At 36.3% G+C, this 19,617-nt stretch overlaps 2 protein-coding genes across 4 annotated transcripts in view; one reads left to right on the forward strand and one right to left on the reverse strand.

Moving 5' to 3' along the window:
• Positions 1–904, forward strand: part of LOC109842885 — a 4,345-nt gene extending 3,441 nt beyond the window's left edge. The window contains exon 5 of the mRNA XM_020411792.1: positions 619–904. Coding sequence (XP_020267381.1) covers positions 619–773 — 155 coding nt within the window. The 3' untranslated portion in view covers positions 774–904. The remainder of the gene's footprint in view (positions 1–618) is intronic.
• Positions 1,197–10,255, reverse strand: LOC109842884 (probable galacturonosyltransferase 4). 3 transcript variants are annotated; one of them, XM_020411791.1, is made up of 9 exons: positions 10,055–10,255; positions 9,936–9,973; positions 9,792–9,861; positions 8,887–9,000; positions 8,755–8,816; positions 4,950–5,170; positions 4,141–4,492; positions 3,466–4,041; positions 1,197–1,655 (listed from the first exon to the last, which is right to left on the reverse strand). In XM_020411791.1, exons 1-9 carry the CDS (start codon positions 10,140–10,142, stop codon positions 1,380–1,382), a joined length of 1,797 nt encoding a protein of 598 aa, XP_020267380.1. In that variant the 5' UTR covers positions 10,143–10,255; the 3' UTR covers positions 1,197–1,379. The 3 variants fall into 3 exon arrangements, with proteins under 3 accessions (XP_020267380.1, XP_020267377.1, XP_020267379.1); XM_020411788.1 differs by having other exon boundaries at positions 4,141–4,501; XM_020411790.1 differs by lacking the exon at positions 8,755–8,816 and having other exon boundaries at positions 4,141–4,501; positions 8,825–9,000.

Consider the following 19,617-nt stretch of genomic DNA (forward strand, 5'->3'; position numbering starts at 1 on the left):
TGAGCTGACAGTACCTAGGCCGCCTAACTAGCACCTAGCGCCTAGACGGTATTTAGACTGCCCACCTAGATTTTACGAGCGTTTAGGGGAGCATTGTCTGCTTACGTGGATTGCACCCTGTAGTGAGCTGACAGTACCTAGGCCGCCTAACTAGCACCTAGCGCCTAGACGGTATTTAGACTGCCCACCTAGATTTTACGAGCGTTTAGGGGAGCATTGTCTGCTTACGTGGATTGCACCCTGTAGGCCTTGATTGTGATTTTATGTGTCATAGCCTACACGTCCTCCAAACTCCATTAACCTCCAAATATGAACACCTCCACTACCTCCTCCGACCTTCAGCAAAACCTCATCGACCACCACTTAAATGAAGAAAGAAAAAAAATGCCCAGAAACCGCTTAGGCGCCCGTCTAGGCGACTAAGCGTTGGGCGCCAAGTCCAACGCCTAGAAGCGCCCGGCGTTTAATGTAACATTGTATGTACATATATATATATATGATTAATAAACGGATGAATGTGATAAATGTCATATCCGATCCATTTACACCCCTATTTGAAATCTCTTTAACATAGACATAAGGTCTTTCAAGCTAAAATTTTTGTTTGCTTCTTGGAAGGTCCTAAAGGGTTTTCATTGTCATCACATGGATCTGAAGCAAGTACCGTGGAGCCGTTCCTCATCGATGAGAGAAAGATCACAGCAAAACATATTGTGTTTTGGGTGGAGAAGAGACTAGCAGCTCAGGGTATCCTTCCTGTGTGGAAGGAGTAATTACATGTCCTGGTGTATCAACAAATGACAAGAGAAAAATATCTGTATCTGTATTTTAGTTGAAATATTGCTAAAGGTTCGTATTTCTATATACATCTCATTATTTAAATTTTAATAGGACAATTTTATCCTGTTTAAAGGGTTTTAAATGTTTTTCTGATGCTTTTCAAGAAAGCAAGTTCCTGCTTAGATATCCACAGGCTTAAACCAGTTACATACGTCAGTGCAACTTTTATTTACGTGTAACAGAAAAAAAAATGTCTACGATTTAAGAAGAACAGGAAACCAAGGTTTCAGATAGGTGGCCAAAACATCAACAAAAACTTCGTCTGCGTCCTTAAAAATGACAAACACAGAAAAAGAATAAAGCTGCAATAAATGGATACAAGAATAATTGTTCATGGGTATAGATCAAGTGACAAATGAATGAACAATAGCTTTTGTTTCTGTAATCATGTACAATTTGCAATGTGCAGTGGAGATTGTGGAAAAAGATGCAACCTCAACTTTTAACTGAATAGTATGTATAAAATTGAAATTTACAATTCAAAATTGTTATATACCATGCTGCTGTTCGAAGAGAAGTAGGAAGAGTTACCATCTGCGCTAAGGAACGATGTTACACTGGTGCAGATATATTTGATCATAATTCACATATTTAGACCAGTATTTTCGATACTTCTCCATTCCGATCTCCAACCAAGGCTTCTTGTTCCCATTATAGTGTATCACTGCTGCATGATCAAGATCCGTTTCCTTCACATTTTCATCATAGCCAAGGCCAAGCACATGCCAGGATCGATCAAGGGCCAATGTGCGGTTGTAAAATGAAATCAGTCCCGGTGGAAGAGATCCTAACTGCCATAACTGCCTGTCTTGGTTCTGGAGTCAAATAGAAATTGATGATTACGGTCGAAAATTTGATGTGAAGATAAGAAGAAAGAGTTTCTAAAAGCATGTAAAGTTGCATTATTTCTTTTAGGAGAATAAAATTATAGCCCCAAATCTCATCAAAACTTCAGAGTTTTGGTGTAGTGGACGTGAATAAAATTATAACATGGTATCTGAGTAATCCCAGCTCAAATCCTACCGAACACGCATTTAAAGCAGATTTTAAAAAAATACCCCATTCTTTCTCTCCCAGTATAAGATTAAAGCGCTCAATCCTTATTGGAATTTTGGTGTATTGGAAGAGACTTTGAGAATTTCAGTTGAAATATGCTAGAAATTTTAATTTTTCCAGTGCAAAAATAAATAAATATTGACCTCAAAACAAGCATCTGGGCCATTCTCAAAAACAGCAAATCAAGCTAAAAAGAAAAGGTAGCATACATAAGTAGGTAAGATCAGATTATTCTTAAAATAAATGGAATAGACAAGCAAATGTTAAAAGAAAAAGTAAGTACTTTTGCATGGAAAGGGAAAAGGTTGGCTTTGATAATTTAATAAACAATAATGACGTCAAGGTGCAAATGTGTTTCCACACTATGCCAAACTTCATTGTCCCTTGATTTCTTATTTTTCTTAGACAATGGATATTTTCACTGTCATTTAGTTTTGGACTGAAATAAATAAACAAAGGAAAATCTTATGCCCATAAATTTCATAGTCTTAAATCTTAATAAATAACATGCAAACTTGTTAACACATAAAGCGAAAAAGAATATTAATGATCTCTATTTGTTAAAAGTACAAAAGAGCATTAAGTAGACGACAGTCTATTTCTAAACTATGATACTGAACTCTTCATTCTCCAGAGCCTGTACAACAGGCATGTGCAAGAGAATTTTTTTTTTAAAAATATATATGCATCTTATTCTATTATTTCCAGCAAATCTGATAACACCAGATTAATCAAGTTTTCTATAAGAAAGATGGTTGTGTGAGCTCTTAAACCAAAAGAAAGATATATCCGCAAACAATGATATCAAGATTACAGCATTAGTGGAACATACTTTCATTCATCATCACTGTGACCATGGTTCTAAAGGGAAAAACATCATCACCACCACAACTACATAACCCTTTTTCCTTATCAAAAGGGTATAGACTGGGCAAGCAGCTCTATGAAAAAATGACGAAGTTATCAGCTGCACTTTAACCTTCCTCTATATACAGGGAATAGGCTACGGAGCAAGCAGCTCTATGATAGATTTAACAAGGTTTTGTAGCCATTTATCAACCTGAAATAGAATCTTTCTTAGGTGTGGGTGTTGTGTGTATGTGTGTGCATGTGTGAGAAAGAGAGAGTATTTTCCAATACATTATGTGTTTACCAGAGGGAGGGAGGGAGGGAAGGAGAGAGAGGTGCATATTTCAATTCATCATTTTTCTCTGTTGTGTGTCTATATCTAAAGATTTATAATCATATACATTATGGTTTCAAACCTTGAGTATATGGGTTCATTTTCCTTACATATTATCTGCAAATAAACAAAATCAAGCATGAGACATAGGACGTGTTGTTCTGAAAATTGCTACCACATAAATGACAATTTAACAATGATAATTGACTAGTAACAGCTAAAAATCAATTTCATTCACTGTCAATGTGTAGTTAGTTAAGATCAATAAATTTTATCTGTGAAATAGAATTAAGATGTTTAAGAATACATTTTGAATCAATACAGTATTGACGCCTTAGAAAAATAGGCAAACAGAGAAGAGGCGGGAGGAGTATAAATATACTTACCAGTGTCTGCCAGGAATGGTAGACATTAGTAATGTTTTGCTTCCTCCACTCAACCAAATCAAACACATTCATTCCATAAGCCCAACCACAAGCATGAGGGTCGAAATTTTTGGAAATCAAAGGATTCGAAAAGTTAAGATACTTGTCAAACCGATGGAAGCTCTCTCCACAAGTCTCAATAGCACCATTTACCATCCCTTTAAGATCAATGTTCCAAAGCCCAGTAAGGTCTTTCTGTACAACAACATCATCATCTAGAAACACCACCTTGTTAAGCTTTGGGAAGATTTCAGGTAAATAGAACCTCAGATGATTCAACATCGAAAGGTACTTTGGATTTCGGTACTTCAAGTTTCCATCTGGCTTTGCACCATGGGTCCTGAAGTAGTAGTCGATCATAGATTGAGACTCAAGCTGTTTAAGAACCGGACTATAGCTCGAATTCAGCCAAGTGAAATCTTTGATTTTCTGAACTTGGATTGTAGTGTTTCCTGGCAGGTTACTTAGAAACCACATTTTTATTGCTGCGTAATTGAGTTCATCAGTCACAACATGGAATACATGGTCTTCAGGATTCTGCACAAAAGGAAGAAAACATAAGTTGTCAGCCTTGAAAGTAAGAGAGAGAAAAATTCGGTCCCTATGGATGCTGATGAATTTGTTTCACGTAATTACTTTAGCATTATGCAGAGTAGAGTTCACAACCACCGCTGCAGCTAATACATTGTCTGTGAAAAGTGCATAATGATATAGCTTGGTATCTTCAAGCTTTTGTTGATGAGGAAACTGGTATTTCTGAGTGGAATTTAATGAATAATACTCAATTGAGAGCCTCAAGGAAAGGCAATGGAGACCTTTGGGAAGAGTCTTGGCCAGAAGTTGATTTAGAAACGCATTCTGCCTTGTCTCAGTTCGTAACTGTTCCTTTGCCGGACGAAGCTCAGCACGGAGACTCTTCTCAGTAGCCGTACAATCATCTAATATCTGTTTCCCTTTAGATAAAGTTTCCTCCATTGCCTTCAGCTTCCTGTCAGCACTAAATTAGAGCGCATAAACAAAAGTAATTAATCAACATAATTGGATGCCTCATTGAACTTATACAATTTTATTCTTATAAAACTAGATGCAACAGATTTAAGGTGGACCGAGAACCGGATTCCCCTAAGAAACAAATGGAAACCGTGCAAATTGTATATTTGACACATTGGATTCCTCCTCAGTTAAAACCTAAAACAGAGATGGAGTGAAGCCTATACACTTAAATAAGATACTTTCTCCAAGTATTTGTCTTGCTTTGAAGATTGTTAGTATTGAAGCTATTGATACGCAGGCAAGCATTTCGATGTTGTAGGTGACACAAGATGTGGTCATTCAGATTACTAAGCCCCAACCTTAAAGTACCAAGCAAAGCCAAGTCTATTAACAAAATTTCTATTACCATGCAAATGAATGAATGAATGGCATGTATAGTAGAAGTTACTTACTCTTCTGACAGTCCTGACTTCGTAGTTGCTTCATGAAGTACATTCTCAACATCAGCTATCCGCTTAAGTAGCTCACCTATAAACCGAGGGCGACTCTTAGTTAATTCGATCTCCAAAAATAACCTTGCTACTGCCAACTGATCCTTAAATTGTCGCACTCTAGCATCAGTTATGTGATAATTTTCAGGATCAACCTTGCCAAATACTCCTCCGAGTGGTTCCTGGAAATAATATAAACAATTATAAGAAGTACATGAGATCCTGATGATTCAGGTGATTATAGGATCACTAGCAATAAAAGAATAAAACAGGCCCCCTCCTACGATGTCTTTCTACGAGAGTGTCTTGTTACCATCTCATGTATAAACACTTCCGCATCAACTGCCAGAAAGATGCAAAAGATAAGAAAAATAACAACCAGGATATAAAGAGAGCATAAGAAAACAAACAAAAAGGATTTGGAAAAATGATGATACTGAGAAGTGTTTTTAATCAGTGTTAACATATATCGATATCTTTACTTTAACCATGAATGTAAGAGGAACTTTAAAGAATCAACCATTGAATTTAAAATGGTGATGATCCAAAAATAAGTGACAATGCATATCAGTGCAGGAGATGCTACCTACTACATGAGTTAAGAGCCTTCCAATGTTTGAGTCTATATTTAATTTTCTTATGGTGCCTATTTGAAGTTTTATTGTAGTAAAACGAATCTCTTTCCATACCTTTACGTAGTTTACTCGTACTTGATTATTTTATGGTGCATAAGTTTTATCGTAGTAAAAGGAACCTCTTTCAATACCTTATGTAGTTTACTCGATTTTTTATTTCTATTTAATCAAACCTGATGGTTATGTTATGCTATGAAGCACCGACACGCCAAAACAAGCCCCGAGTCCGTGTCCGACGCGTGTCGGACGCGGACACGCGTCGGACACGCGGTCAACGCCTCCGACACGCGTGTCGATTCGCTCCCGACACGGCTGGACTCGCTCCCGAATGGCAAGGACACAACGATTTCACGAGGGGGAAAAGTTACGATCCTAAAGGAGGGAAGACAGTCGAGGGAGGAGTAAACGATGATCTTCGAGGGACGACGAACTTCAAGGGATGACGAGCTTCGAGGGAGGAGTCGACGACGAGCTTCGAGGGGCGACGAGCTTCGAGCGGCGACAAGCTTCGAGCGTGGAAGGAGTGAACGATCGGCTGCTTCGAGGGAGAACAGTGAAAACCCGAGCCCTAGAACCAACTTGGGAGTCAGACCCAAAGGAGGAGAGAGGAGAAAGGAGCCGATGTTTTGGAGGCAGATGAAGGAGGCGGCGGATAGGATCAAAGGAGAAAAGTGAGAGCCGATTTTTGGAGACAGATGAAGGAGGTGGCGGATAGATCAAAGGGGAAAACTGAAACCCTAGCCCTAGAACCCATTTTAACCTATTTATATAGGTAGCATTTGTAAATTAAAAATTGGGCTAGGGTTGTAATATTTTGTATACTTGTAATATTTACTTTCCATTTCAATAATATACTTGTAATATTTTGAGGAATGCTTGTAATATTTTGGATATAATTCTAACTTTTAAATGTATGCTTGTAATTTTTAACTCTAGTTTTGCGAGATAGGCTTGTATTTTTATATGCTCAAGATGAAAGTAAATGTACGCTTTTGGTTGTAATTTTTATATTTTTGCAATGTTAGTAACTTAGTATTTTGTAGCCATGGAACTAGTTGCAACTTGATCTTTATTCTCTTGTATTTTTATATGCTCAAGATGAAAGTAATGAAAATTATAATTTGGTATTATCTTCAAATCAGTTACATAACTTACATTTGTCATTGATTATACAAGCTAAGGTTACATAATATAACATAAAAATTGATCTATTTTTCTATATGTTCATCTTCTCTTTTTTTCCTTCTTTAACATTATTGTCTTAAATTCTCCAAGAGAACATTGTCATCCCGACGTCTTAATTCACACCTGCAACACACACTTTCCTTTAGTTTCTTATTTATAATATCCACTTTACATAACAAAAAATATGAAAATGTAATAGGAATTTAATTCAATATTGATCTATATATAATAATAATATTAAAAAAATCTAGCTATGTCGCCGTGTCCTATTTTTTTGGGTTTTGCCGTGTCCGTGTCGTGTTCGTGTTCCCGTGTCCGTGTCCATGCTTCATAGATGTTATGCATATACTTCAAAAAAAAGTCAATATCTAGCCTATCATTATATTATTCTGTCAATATATGTATTGCGAATATTTTACATTCTAATTATTTATCAGCTAGCATTGGCAAGGTGATGGTACGCCACTTGAAATATTGCCATCATGTATAAACAAGAAACAATAAGTGAGGAGGTCCCAGAAAGGAAAGCTAATAACTGTTATTGAAGTATAATGGACGAAGAGGGCAGTGCAATGCTGGTATAGAGATTGCGAAGGTTTTGCAATACGACAAGCCTTGCGTGTATGTAAGGGGAGCTAATGGATCTAAGATTTATGTCGCTGGGAGTAATCATTTAAACAGAAACAGTAACTTCTCAACATATAAGAAATGCAATTGAATAATATCCTTAGAAGAAACTTCTTAGGAACTTTTTTCATAAAGAAAACTTCATTATGGTTGTAGTAATGGTTCAACATTTTGAGACCAACAGCATAATCACATAGGCTAAAAGCTTTGTTATGAGTATAATCAGGTTTCATTTCAAGGCTATGGTCATCTTTTTTTTTCTTTTTTTTTAGGGTAACGACTTAATTGCATAGGCACTGCACACTTCCTTCATCCATTGCTTCCGAGAAATAGAAAAAAAGATACACAACTCTACCTATCGAGTCTTTTCAACCATTTGCAATAATTTATGTAGTTATTTCTCATATAATTAGAACTGTTTTAGCTTGAGGGATAATACCCCCAAAAGTCTAAAAAACACATCACGACAATATTAAAGAAGAATTTCGACCAACAGCACCACAGTGTTAATCCATGAATGTTCTCTTCTAATGCTAAAGGAATTGGAAAGGGTATGAATGATACAGTGTTGAACTTAAAGGTGTTTAGAAGCCAACAAAATATAGTGTGACCCACTGCGAAAATACTCCTCTATGACCTAATCAACTTTTTTTATTTAATTTCCCAGAATATCCACCTCGCTTAATTAGATGACATAATCAACCTTTTCGATCCATCAGAGATCTTTTTTCTCTCTTTCATAAAAGACAAGACATTTGATCCCATATACAATTCTGCAGCCTTAAAGTTGGAAGGCCTTAAGCAGTCCATCCATAAAAAATACATGGATATTACATATAATAACTCCTAAAAGTAATTGGAAAAAAAATAAACATAATACTATGTTTTCATTTTTTTTTTTTACAGAAATGCTCGCCTAAACCTCCATAACGAGTTAAATTTACCACAATCAACATTTATTTTGTCTGCTCACAAAAATAAAAGGAAACCACTCTGCATGAAATAACTTAAGTCATGGTTTAAGATCTCAACAGGGCAAATCATGAATATTCTTGTACAAGCTAAAAGCTAGTATATCACAGGAAGACACAACCTAGTTCCGACAGAAACATCTTCTCCAAAAAGAACAGAATAACAATATTTTGTACAAACTAAAGCTACTATGCATAATATTGAAGACAAGAACAGGGATCAACAACTAGGTTCTTAGTCAAAGATTTCTAAGAAATTCAAATATAGGGGAAAAAACCTGATGATCAAAATTGGTGGTATTGGTGTACTGATCTCTTTCTAAGAAATTCAAATATAGGGGAAAAAACCTGATGATCAAAATTGGTGGTATTGGTGTACTGATCTCCCTTGTCATCATTCTTCCAATTACCAAAAAACCTGATGATCAAAATTGGTGGTATTGGTGTACTGATCTCCCTTGTCATCATTCTTCCAATTACCCATGGTGTCCTGTCCAACAAAATCTTCCTTTCGAGCATTTTGATATTGCAACAAATCTTTTATGATGCCTTCTCCAAGGAATTCTTCCTCTTGCACATTTTGATGAGGCAATTCTGTAATAATAGAAACAAATATCCAAAGAAATTGAGTTCCCTTATTCTGATCTGACTTTAGTATTTAGAATTACTTTCGCACTCAAGAATGTTAAATTTCATCAAGAATAACTACAGAAATCCTAATCAGCTCAACTAATCATAGAAAAGAAATTTAATTACTTTAACCATCAATTTTCTGCGTTCCCTAGGAAGTACCATTAAATTAAAAGGAATCAAGTTTTTGGAAGTTGGAAAATATTGTTTCAAAAACGAATAACAGGAACTTAATATGCCATCAAGTGGAAAAGTCCATGTTTCTTTGTAAAAATAACCCAAGTTCAAACTGTCTTGGTTGATAGTAAATGAACCCTGAACTCTAGAAATCATAAAGATGCCTTAAATCCTCGAAACGAGCAACAAACTGGAACATATTGAAACTATCGATCCTGTAAAGTTCCTCCAGTAATACATAGTCGTTCAACATGTCAACAAATTGAACTAAACGATATGTATTATTATGTAAATCGTAAATACCCTCGAAGAAGCTACTTAAATTAACAAAACCCCATCAAGAAATCTTAGAAGAAAACTTGAAACCAAGCAACCTCAAAAGGATCTCCAAACCCTATAAAACTTCAAAAAGAAACCTTCAACTACTTAAATGAACAATAAAATGGCAATGCTGATAGCAAAAATACTTTAAATTCAATAAATTGAACAAAACAATATTAATTACGTAAAATACAAAAAAAAACTCAAAAAATTTTGTAAAATAAGAAATAAAACCAAAAAAAAGAAATCAATTTCACCTTCTCCAGAATCATTCCGATCATCGCTAGCTATAATCCCTGGCAGTCCTTTAGTCGCGACATTCGATTCCTTCAAAATTTCAAGAAAACATAAACCCTAAATTTTCAAGAAAACAAAACATTCACAAATCTCAAGAAAACTACCACATTGGAGCCGCCGCCATCAGCGATCTCCTCCCTCTCTGAAAAAATAAAAAATAAAAAATAAAAATCAAGAAAATCACAGTGCAGATTTTTACGAGTAATTCGTTTCGGGGGCTTACGAATAATTTTGGGGAAGGTGAAGTAGAGAATGGGCGAGAGGACGGTGAGGAGCAGCAAGACGACGAATATCGTGTTCCAGCGGAACATCCTACGGAGGAAAGAAGGCCACCGGTCGGCGGCCGAAACCGCTACGGGATTCCTCCGGTTCGGGTCGTAGCGGTCACCTGCCGGGCCTGTCGACGCGTGGAACCGCCAGTTCGGGAGAGCGGAAGGGCAATTTGCATGGGATGCGCGCGTCATTCCTTCCGAAGTGGGGAAGAGAAGAGATTGGGAAAATAGTTTCTATAGAGGGATTTCTATAAATAATCCTATGCGGAGCTTTAAGATATCGACACGTGTCACATCAGCACGAATCTTAAGGTAATGTAAGATTATCAACCCTCAGGTGGCTTCCTACAGGATTTTCTATAGGGAACGTTGTGAAACATTTTTTTCATTTGTAGGAGAGTTTGGGGATTTTTCTTGTTAGAGCCGTTAGGATTAGTTGACTTCTTTTGTTGATTTGCTCATATCCAAAATGACACAACACTGTTTTGCAACAGCTTTGTTTTTCCCCCCATATTTCTTATTCACAGTTTCAAAAAATATATTCATATACAGCCCACATCCATATTTCTTATTTGTTTGCCTAAAGAAAAGGGAAATCAAAGAAATGAAAACTTATTTCTAAGAAAAATTATTTTGAGAATGTTTGGTTGGCTAAAATATATAGGAAATCAAAGAAATGGATATGAGATGATGTTAGTTGTCACCTTATTTATAGGATGATGTGAGTGATTTTTTAAGAAAAATTGTTTTGATGTTGTTTGGTTGGCCAAAAAAATAAGGAAATGAATTATAATAAAACTATTTCTTGTAATAGGTTGTTTTCTTTTGTTTGGTTCATTCTTAAAAATAAGAAAATAGATGAGATGAGATGAGTTGTCATTATATTATTGGATGGTGTGACTCACACTTAAGGAAATCGTTTTCCTAGATTTTTTGGAGAAAATGGGTGGAAATGAAATGTTAATGAGATGAGATGGGTTGTCACCATCTTACTGGATGATGCGAGTGATTTGAAATGATGAGTGAGATGAGTTGAGTGATGTTGTGGATAAAAATAATATTTTATTAGATGTGGTTGATGAGTTGTTAGGTAAAAATAATATTTTATTAGATGTGGTGGATGAGTTGTTGGATAAAAATATTTTTTTATTAGATGTTGTGGATGAATTGTTGAATAAAAATAATATTATATTGGATGTTGTGGGTGAGTTTTAGGGATGAAAATGGATAAAATTGTACTTTTTGATATTTTCACTTTTTCATTTCCATTTCTTGGTTTTTAGGAAATAACCAAACAGACCCTTAATTACTCCAAAGTCTCCTCCATTTAATTTTGATACTCTAAAGCTAAAAACTTTGCCCAAAAAGTACCCAAGAGTTAATTCATTTTTTTAAATTTGATCCATAAAGACCACCCCCCAGCCCCCACATCTCAAAAAAAAACGGCAAAAGCACCCAAAAGTTCAATAAAATTTATATGTAATTACATCCCAAACTTAATTTAACAGAAAATTAACTTGATACTCCTTAACAAGAAATATTAAGTTTGGCGCATGTGTTGAACTTGGACGTAAATCTGGGGTATCAAGGTTAAAAATGAGATAAACTTTTAGGTATTTAAGTGCAAATAGATCAATATCAACTACTTTTTAGGGTTAATTTCACAAAAACCACCTGAACTTTGGGGTTTGTTGCCCATAACCCCCTGAATTTTGCTTGTCTCACATAACCTTTCCAAATTATAGGGTGTCTCATAAGATCTCCCTAAATTTTATCTTATCTCAGCCAGCATCAGGCTCCTCTACATGTAATTTACAAATAACTAAATATCTTTAAGTGAAAAAATCTCAAATATTATCACTTGTTATTTACATGCAATATACTTCCTCACCAAAATTTTGAGTTTTTTCCATGAAAAAAGTTATTGGTTATTTACAAACTATAGGTGGGGGGCTAGGTAAGATAACATAAAGTTCATGGGGGTTTTGTAAGATATTTCATAGTTCAGGGATTAAGCAAAGTTCGAGAGGATCAGTTCAACACCTCCTAAAGTTTATGGGGGGTTTTGTAAAATTAACTCTATTTTTAATTTAAAAGCAAAACTCTAAAATCACTGTTTGTACTGCTACACTATAGTTCGCTACACAATATAATTCAGAATATTAGAACTCTTTTGAAGGAAGCAGAATATTAAAATCCTTTTCAATCAACTAGGTGATTCACGCTAGAGTGTTTTTATTTAAAACTTAATGTTACTATTCAAATACATTCACGCTACAGTATTTTAATTAAAACTTAATGTTACTATTCAAATACAGTAAACTTTTTTGTCATTCGTCCCTTGTTCAAGCTAAAGTGAATTTGCGGAACCTTTAAAACATTTTTTTTCTTCCATAGAAATCATGCTTTAAACTTTTATTGGACATTATATATATATATATTGTGACGCCCTTGTTTTCACACATGGCTGTAGTCCAAGATGAACCTAGAGATGTCAAACATGTCATACACCACACACTGTGCAACAACAAGTTTTACCAATCACAGCAATATCCTCTAGTGGAATCAAAATAAAGTGCAGGTACAAAACAAGTAAAAGAAAGAAAATAACTACAATAGACATGATATAGAAAGAAGTATCTCATAAATAAATCATATCTCAATGAACAACCTCGAATATATCTGATATCCAAAATGAATAAATATGTCTCGACAAGAAACAACTAAAAATCGTACTAAGGCATACTGTCTTTACACTATGAAATAAACTCTAAGGCCTGAACCAAAATATAAAACTACGGTGGAGCCTCTAATAAATCTCATGTGACGACGACTATACAAGAACTCTGTCATCCTGCGACTCTCCGGTGCTCCGAATTACCTAAAAGAATATTAGAAGAAAAAGAGCAACAACAAGAGCGTCAGAGCGTTATAGCAAGATCACCTCCATCCGCCCCCAGAGGAAGGGCTGCTAGATGGAGTGGAGGCTCTATTTATTAAGCATAGTCTACCTAGATAATTTGCCCTCGTGTCTAATAAAATTAATATTTGAACAGCTACAATATGAGACATAGTACGTCGAGCGAAATAATCCAAACAAGGAAACACTCATGTACATATCATATGTCCCGAATTGTAGACGCCTAAACATTAACACCAAACTAGAGATAAACAATCTAAATTAAATCAACAATTAGAAATCCACAACACAAGACTTGTATGTCGAACGAAATAACCCAAATAATGAAACCCTCATGTATATACCATATGTCTCAAATTGTGAATCGCTAATTATTGATCCCAACTAAGAAAATAAAGAAAAACAGTAAAAGAAAGTAAATACATCAACATATCGTATTCATAATATCTTCCACTGTCACTGGAAAGATAGAATGAATATCGGCATAAATCCTGTGTACTTTCAAATACAAAGTACTCTGGGTCATATATTTAAAGTGAGTCAAAAATATAACCGGCATCTACCAACGACTCGGGCTATTATTTAACTATCTCAATGCAACTCCGTACAAGATTTTGATTCATCGCATCATCATGCGGGACGACTACCTGTGTTGAATATCATATCTCCATGATAATGTTTTGATGATAACAATTTATACAGTGTGTGTACTAACTTTTATATGCAGATTTCAATATCAGAATATGTACAAGTGCAAGTTGATTTCAAGGCATTTTGAAGTGAAGAAAATGAAGAACAAAAGAGATAATATATTTTACATTTTCTTTACTTAGAATAATTGTACAAGCCTTGATCACACACACGCACACACACAATTTTAGAACACACTAACACAGGCTCAGTGTGTTGGTTAACTATAGAAATCCCCTATGTTAACCATTAGAATTATAGTTAAAACTTGATTATAAAAACTCCTTATAGCAGAATTTTTGATCTTAGTAGTCGACTAATTAGAATAGTAGTCGACTACTCATGTATAAAACTCAAATACATAATTCTGTCAATTTACAGTATAGTCGACTAATAGTGATTATAGTCGACTACTTAAGTGTTTGACAGAAACATAAGTTTCTGTGTTTTTACAGTATAGTCGACTAATGTCAACAGTAGTCGACTACTGAACTCAAATTTCATTTTATCAGTTTCTGTTAAAATACAGTGTAGTCGACTAATGGGCTTTGTAGTCGACTACTGAGAAAATTTTCCGAAAACCAGAGTCTCTTTGAACTCAGTGTAGTCGACTAATGTCAACAGTAGTCGACTACAGATACAGTTTTTCCAGTTTTCAAAGTTTGAATATCTGACTGTTTATAGCCGTTTTGTGGACGTTAATTGGGTTTAAAATTATGTCATTTCAGAGGCTATAAATAGGTTTAAACAACAAAAAACAACAACCAAGTTTTGCACTTGCAAGATCAAACATTTTGTGCATATTCACTCTCTAATTTTCCAGATTTTCATGCTAAGTGTTTAGAAAAAGAGAGTTTCTGATATTGCCTTGGTTTCAATCATTCTTAGAGATTGTATAGGCAATATTCAGAGAGTTAAAAGAATCCTAAGCCACTGCAGCACTTCACTACACATTCAAGGCTTATAGGATCAATTGTGTTCTTGCTTCAAAAAGGATTTCTCTCGGGTTTGAGAGGGTTGATCTCTTGGTTTAGAGATTGGGTGGCAATTGGCATGGTCTTGTCAATTGGTGTTGCAATTTGCATGGTCTTGCAAATTGGTCAGGTTTGCTTTTGATTTTGTAAGGTTTCAAAATCATAGTGGAAATCTCAAGCGGGATTTGCTTGGGGACTGGATGTACACCGGGGAGGTGGAACCAGTATACATGCTTGTGTTTGTGATGTTTTTTTTCTGAGATTGCCATTCTTTCTTTGCAATTTATAATATATTTTGCAAACTCACCCTCTAGTGTTTAAGTGTAAAGCTTCCGCAGATTTTTATATGAGCGCACTCTATTCTTAAGGGTCACGATCCTACACTTGGTATACATAAGCAAAACAGGACCCTATAACCCGGTCAGTATCCTAACAGTGTAAATGGCTCATTAGTCTCATCGCACCTCTGTACGTAACTCGAGTACGGGACGGACTACCAAGTAGGCATCCTAGGAATACGGCTCATAAGCCTCATCGCACCCTAGTGCGGGACGAACTGCTAGATAAAGCATCCTAAACCCGACTCAATGGCATGTACAAATGGAATATCGACGCACTACCACGTAGTACTGAACTGAGCTCATCAACGATATCCAGAAGGTGTGTGTATAATATGTACTAAAACTCTTTCTCAAAGTAATCAGGTCAAAACCCTGTTAGACCCTAGAGGGGGGGTGATTAGGGTCTTATGCTAATCTAATCCGATTTAAATGACAATTAAAACTAATTAACAAGTTATCCTAGCAAGTATGAAATACAACAATGTATATGAGCTAGGATACGCAATATGAACAATAAGATATATCCTAACAAAGAGATATAGGCAATGTATGTGCAAGGATATATAAACACAAGAGTAAACAATCTAAACTAGATAGTGGGCAATATAATCAACAAGCAATATATAAAGGTAATATAAGATATGAACATAAAAGTAAGTGCGCTAATGCAATCACAAACAAACAATATGATTACGGAGTTCGGTCCCCACGACCTACGTCTCCGCTCCTCACCTCGAGGAGATCTCCACTATCACAACCGGATTTTCTACGTTCACCCGAACAACGTTTACACCTTACAATACAATCACTATGCAATCACACCTCACACACTAAGTGTTGGTCCTAGCCCGTGTCCTCCTCCTCAAGTGCTCGGTTACAACCTCTCCCTAAGCACGTCAACCGACACCACTCCTCTTGGATTTGACCCCGTCTCTCACCACACACTTCTCTCGGTGTACAAGTGTATTACAAGTGAATCCTCACAATTCAGCACAATATAACAAATGATTGTTCTCTCTAACAAGGTGAGAACTCAATTAAGCACAACTCTAAGTCACAAACCCCACAACCCAAAATTATACTATGAATGTAAGTACAATAAGCTCAATAGGTTGTGTGTGAACAAAGAGATAAAACAATATAAACTCAATATGAAATCTAGCTTATGAAATTAAGAACAAACTTATAAAATGCTAGAATTGAGTTTAAGGAAACTTCTCTATAGATGACAAGAGAGAGGGAGAAGAATGAATGCTCAAACACCAAGGATAATCTTCACTTGCTCTTGTGAAATTAGCTTCACAAACAAAACTCTTAAACACTCTTTTAAACAAACACAAAACACCCTTAAACTTGTTTAAACAATTCTCTTAGTTAGGTTGAAAGAGAACAGCAATAGGGTATTTATACCCACTCAAAAACTCAGCCAAAACCCCTAACAAAAGACAAAAACAGCCCCAGCAAAAAGCTCAGAGAAATAGCCATTGGAAGCCAACGGATCTATTGTCGGTCGGTCGGTTGACCGGTGCGGTCGACCGATGGAGCTCTCGGTCGCCCGGACCGGTCGACCGACCAACTCTCTGCTGCCCAGTGAGAAATGAATATATGAGCGGTCGACCGGATCGGTCGACCGAAAACTGATATGTAGAAAATCAGATTTGCTGATTTTAAAATGCTGTTTAAAAATATCAAATAAATTCCAAAAAAATGTAAAACTTTGGGGAATGATTGTAGACATGATAATAAACATGCTACAATGACTGGTTTCCAAAAAGGATTTCCCAAATGAAAAATATCATCATTTTACAAAATAGTCCAAAACATGAAAATATGAGATACTTGAATTTTGATGTTTTGACATAAACAAACTTTTGAAACTTTGTGAAATGTTTTTATGGACTTAGTAAAACATGTATAAACTGATATTGAAGTCTACAAAATAAGAATACAATATTTTCACAAAATTGCATATTCTATGCAATGTTTTCAAAAACACGATAGTAAATATGAAATATGTGTGACGCCCCTGGGTTCAAACGAGGCTGCAGTCCTCGGTGAAACCAAGAATGTCAAACCTGCCATACACCACACCGTGCAATAACACGTTTCACCATCACAATTAACATATCTCTAGTAGAGTCAACAACAGGTGTAGGTACAAAAGCAAGTAATAGATAATGCAAGAGGTACTGATGAAATGAAAGAGATCAAAATGATGTTTCATCATCCAACATATAGAAATACAAAGTCAATATCTGAAATGAATAGACTGGAGTTCTTATCAAATCTCAAATACAATAAGTCTGAGTAAAGGAAATAAGGCACACAGCCTTTACAACATCTAGAATAAAGTCCTCAAACATCTAAACAAAGTCTACAGTGGAGCTCCAAAATAAACATATTCTATCTAAAAATAGTCAGCTGAACGCTAAAGCGTGTCGCCTTTAACCCGCGACTCTCTGGGATCCTGGCTCGTTACCTGAAAGGGGGAGGGACAACGAGCGTCAAAGCGCTAGCGAGCAACATCACAACCAACCCCAAGGGAGAGGGCTTGTTGTATACAGAAAGTATAGTTATTACATAATAGTTAAAATCATTATTCCTAGCAAATAATGGGTTTTAGTATTTAGGAAATTACAACACGAGCATAGGTACGTCGAGCGAAATAATCCAAACAAGGAAACCCTCATATATATACCTTTTATCTCAAATTGTAAATCCCTAATCACCAAACCCAAAGTCTAATACATGAATAATAAACTGAAAGAAACAACTCATCTCAATACTTAATCAAAAGTCACGTCAAAACCATATAAGTGTCAAATGTCAATATCACATAAGTGTCGTGTCCAGTCTAGGTAGCTATCATGTCCAAATCTCATGTAATCAAGTTATGTCCTGATTTAGATGAGTGTCATACTTATAGCTTAACAAATGTCCAGCGCGTGGTCTAATATGTAAATGTCCAACACGTGGTCTAATATGTAAATGTCCAACACGAGGACTGAAATAAATTGTAGCCCAACACGAGGACTTCAATGGATTATAGTCCAACACGAGGACTGAGTAAAGTGAATGTCCAACACGATGACTGAATGGAATGAGTGTCCAACACGAGGACTAAATAAGTAATGCATGTCCAACACGAGGACTGAAATGAAAGAGTGTCCAACACGAGGACTAAAAAGTAATACATGTCCAACACGTGGTCTAATATATATAAATATCCAACACGATGACCGAAATGGATTATAGTCCAACAGCATGGACCGGATGTGACCGTTGTCCAACGCATGGACCGGATGGTGATGCATATCCAGCACGAGGATTAAATAACAATGCATGTCCAACACGGGGACTAAGTAAAATGAATGTCCAACACGAGGACTGAATGGAATGAGCGTCCAACACGAGGACTAAAAAGTAATACATGTAGACTGTAAGTGTCGATGATATATTACATACACAAAAGATACACATAGACTCATGTCACACATGCCTCGGTGTGCGGATCGGTACTTGTGTCAAAAGTCAACTCACATGTACAGATAAAATCACTAACATTGTAACTAGTGCCAGATAAGTGAGGCGAACGCTCGAACACACCGAAAATATACAATAAAACAACAGTGGCCAAAACTGTGCGGCGGTCGACCGCAGAGGCCACTCCGGTCGACCGCTCACGGCGCCAAAACCACTATGCTCAAAATTGATCGGCGGTCGACCGTTGTGGTCATGTCGGTCGACCGCTCAAACAGCAGAAACATTCTGCTGAGACTATCTCTGAGCGGTCGACCGCCGCGTCCACTGCGGTCGACCGTGAAGCTGACAGAAGCCCAGTTAGGGTTTCTGTCGGCTTCAAAACCCAAACAAACTCGACGATTTCCATCTTAACATAAATCTAACATTTATCCCAAGTCATAGAACAGAAAACTACAAGTTTTAATCATTTAAAATCAAATAGTTAGATTTCCAACAAAAGTAAACATGATTTAGATGTCATTAAAGCAGAAAATCATGAATAACTCTTATTAAATCATTTTCAGATCTCGATCTCATGAAGACAAATTCCTGGGTGGGTTTTTAAACAAATCTGAAATACTTAAGTTACCATAAAGATCTATTACTTATACAAAATACGAATTTAGGCCCAATAAAACCGGAAAAACTCAAATTTAAGCATGAAAACGAAAAGAGGTGAAGTTGGGCGAGATGTTACTCGCCTCTGATGAGAACCAAGCCCTAGATCTGTAGGAGAATGATTCCTCTCGCTGAATCCACCAAGAATCTCACGAAATTCCACCGAAAATCCTTCGAAACGCCCAAAAATGCCACAAACCGAGCTAGGGTTTTGAGAGGAGAGAGAGAAGGGGGCTGAGGCTATTAGGGTTCAATAGAGGGTTCTGGGAGCTTCAAAACGAGTATATATACTTAGGATAGCAATCGGGTTTGGTATAAACAAAACCCGACCCGAAACAGAACCTGCAGAACCAGGTTCGCTGCGCGGTCAACCGCAGCGACCACGGCGGTCGACTGCGCAGGTTCCTGGGTCATTCTCAGACTGGGGTTCGGTGAAAAGGCTATAACTT

The sequence above is a fragment of the Asparagus officinalis genome, chromosome 5 (assembly GCF_001876935.1).
Source record: "Asparagus officinalis chromosome 5, Aspof.V1, whole genome shotgun sequence".
NCBI classification, from domain to species: Eukaryota; Viridiplantae; Streptophyta; class Magnoliopsida; order Asparagales; family Asparagaceae; genus Asparagus; species Asparagus officinalis.

What these genes read in the sequence shown, in the direction of transcription:
- LOC109842884 (XM_020411788.1), bottom strand. Translation starts at nt 10,142, where the DNA reads ATGTTCCGCTGGAACACGATATTCGTCGTCTTGCTGCTCCTCACCGTC. An exon ending in CCACCAATTTTGATCATCAG is followed by an intron (nt 5,171 to 8,754) that starts GTTTTTTCCCCT and finishes TATTATTTCCAG; the next exon opens with GAACCACTCGGAGGAGTATT. An exon ending in CTACTCTGCATAATGCTAAA is followed by an intron (nt 4,042 to 4,140) that starts GTAATTACGTGA and finishes CCTTTTGTGCAG; the next exon opens with AATCCTGAAGACCATGTATT.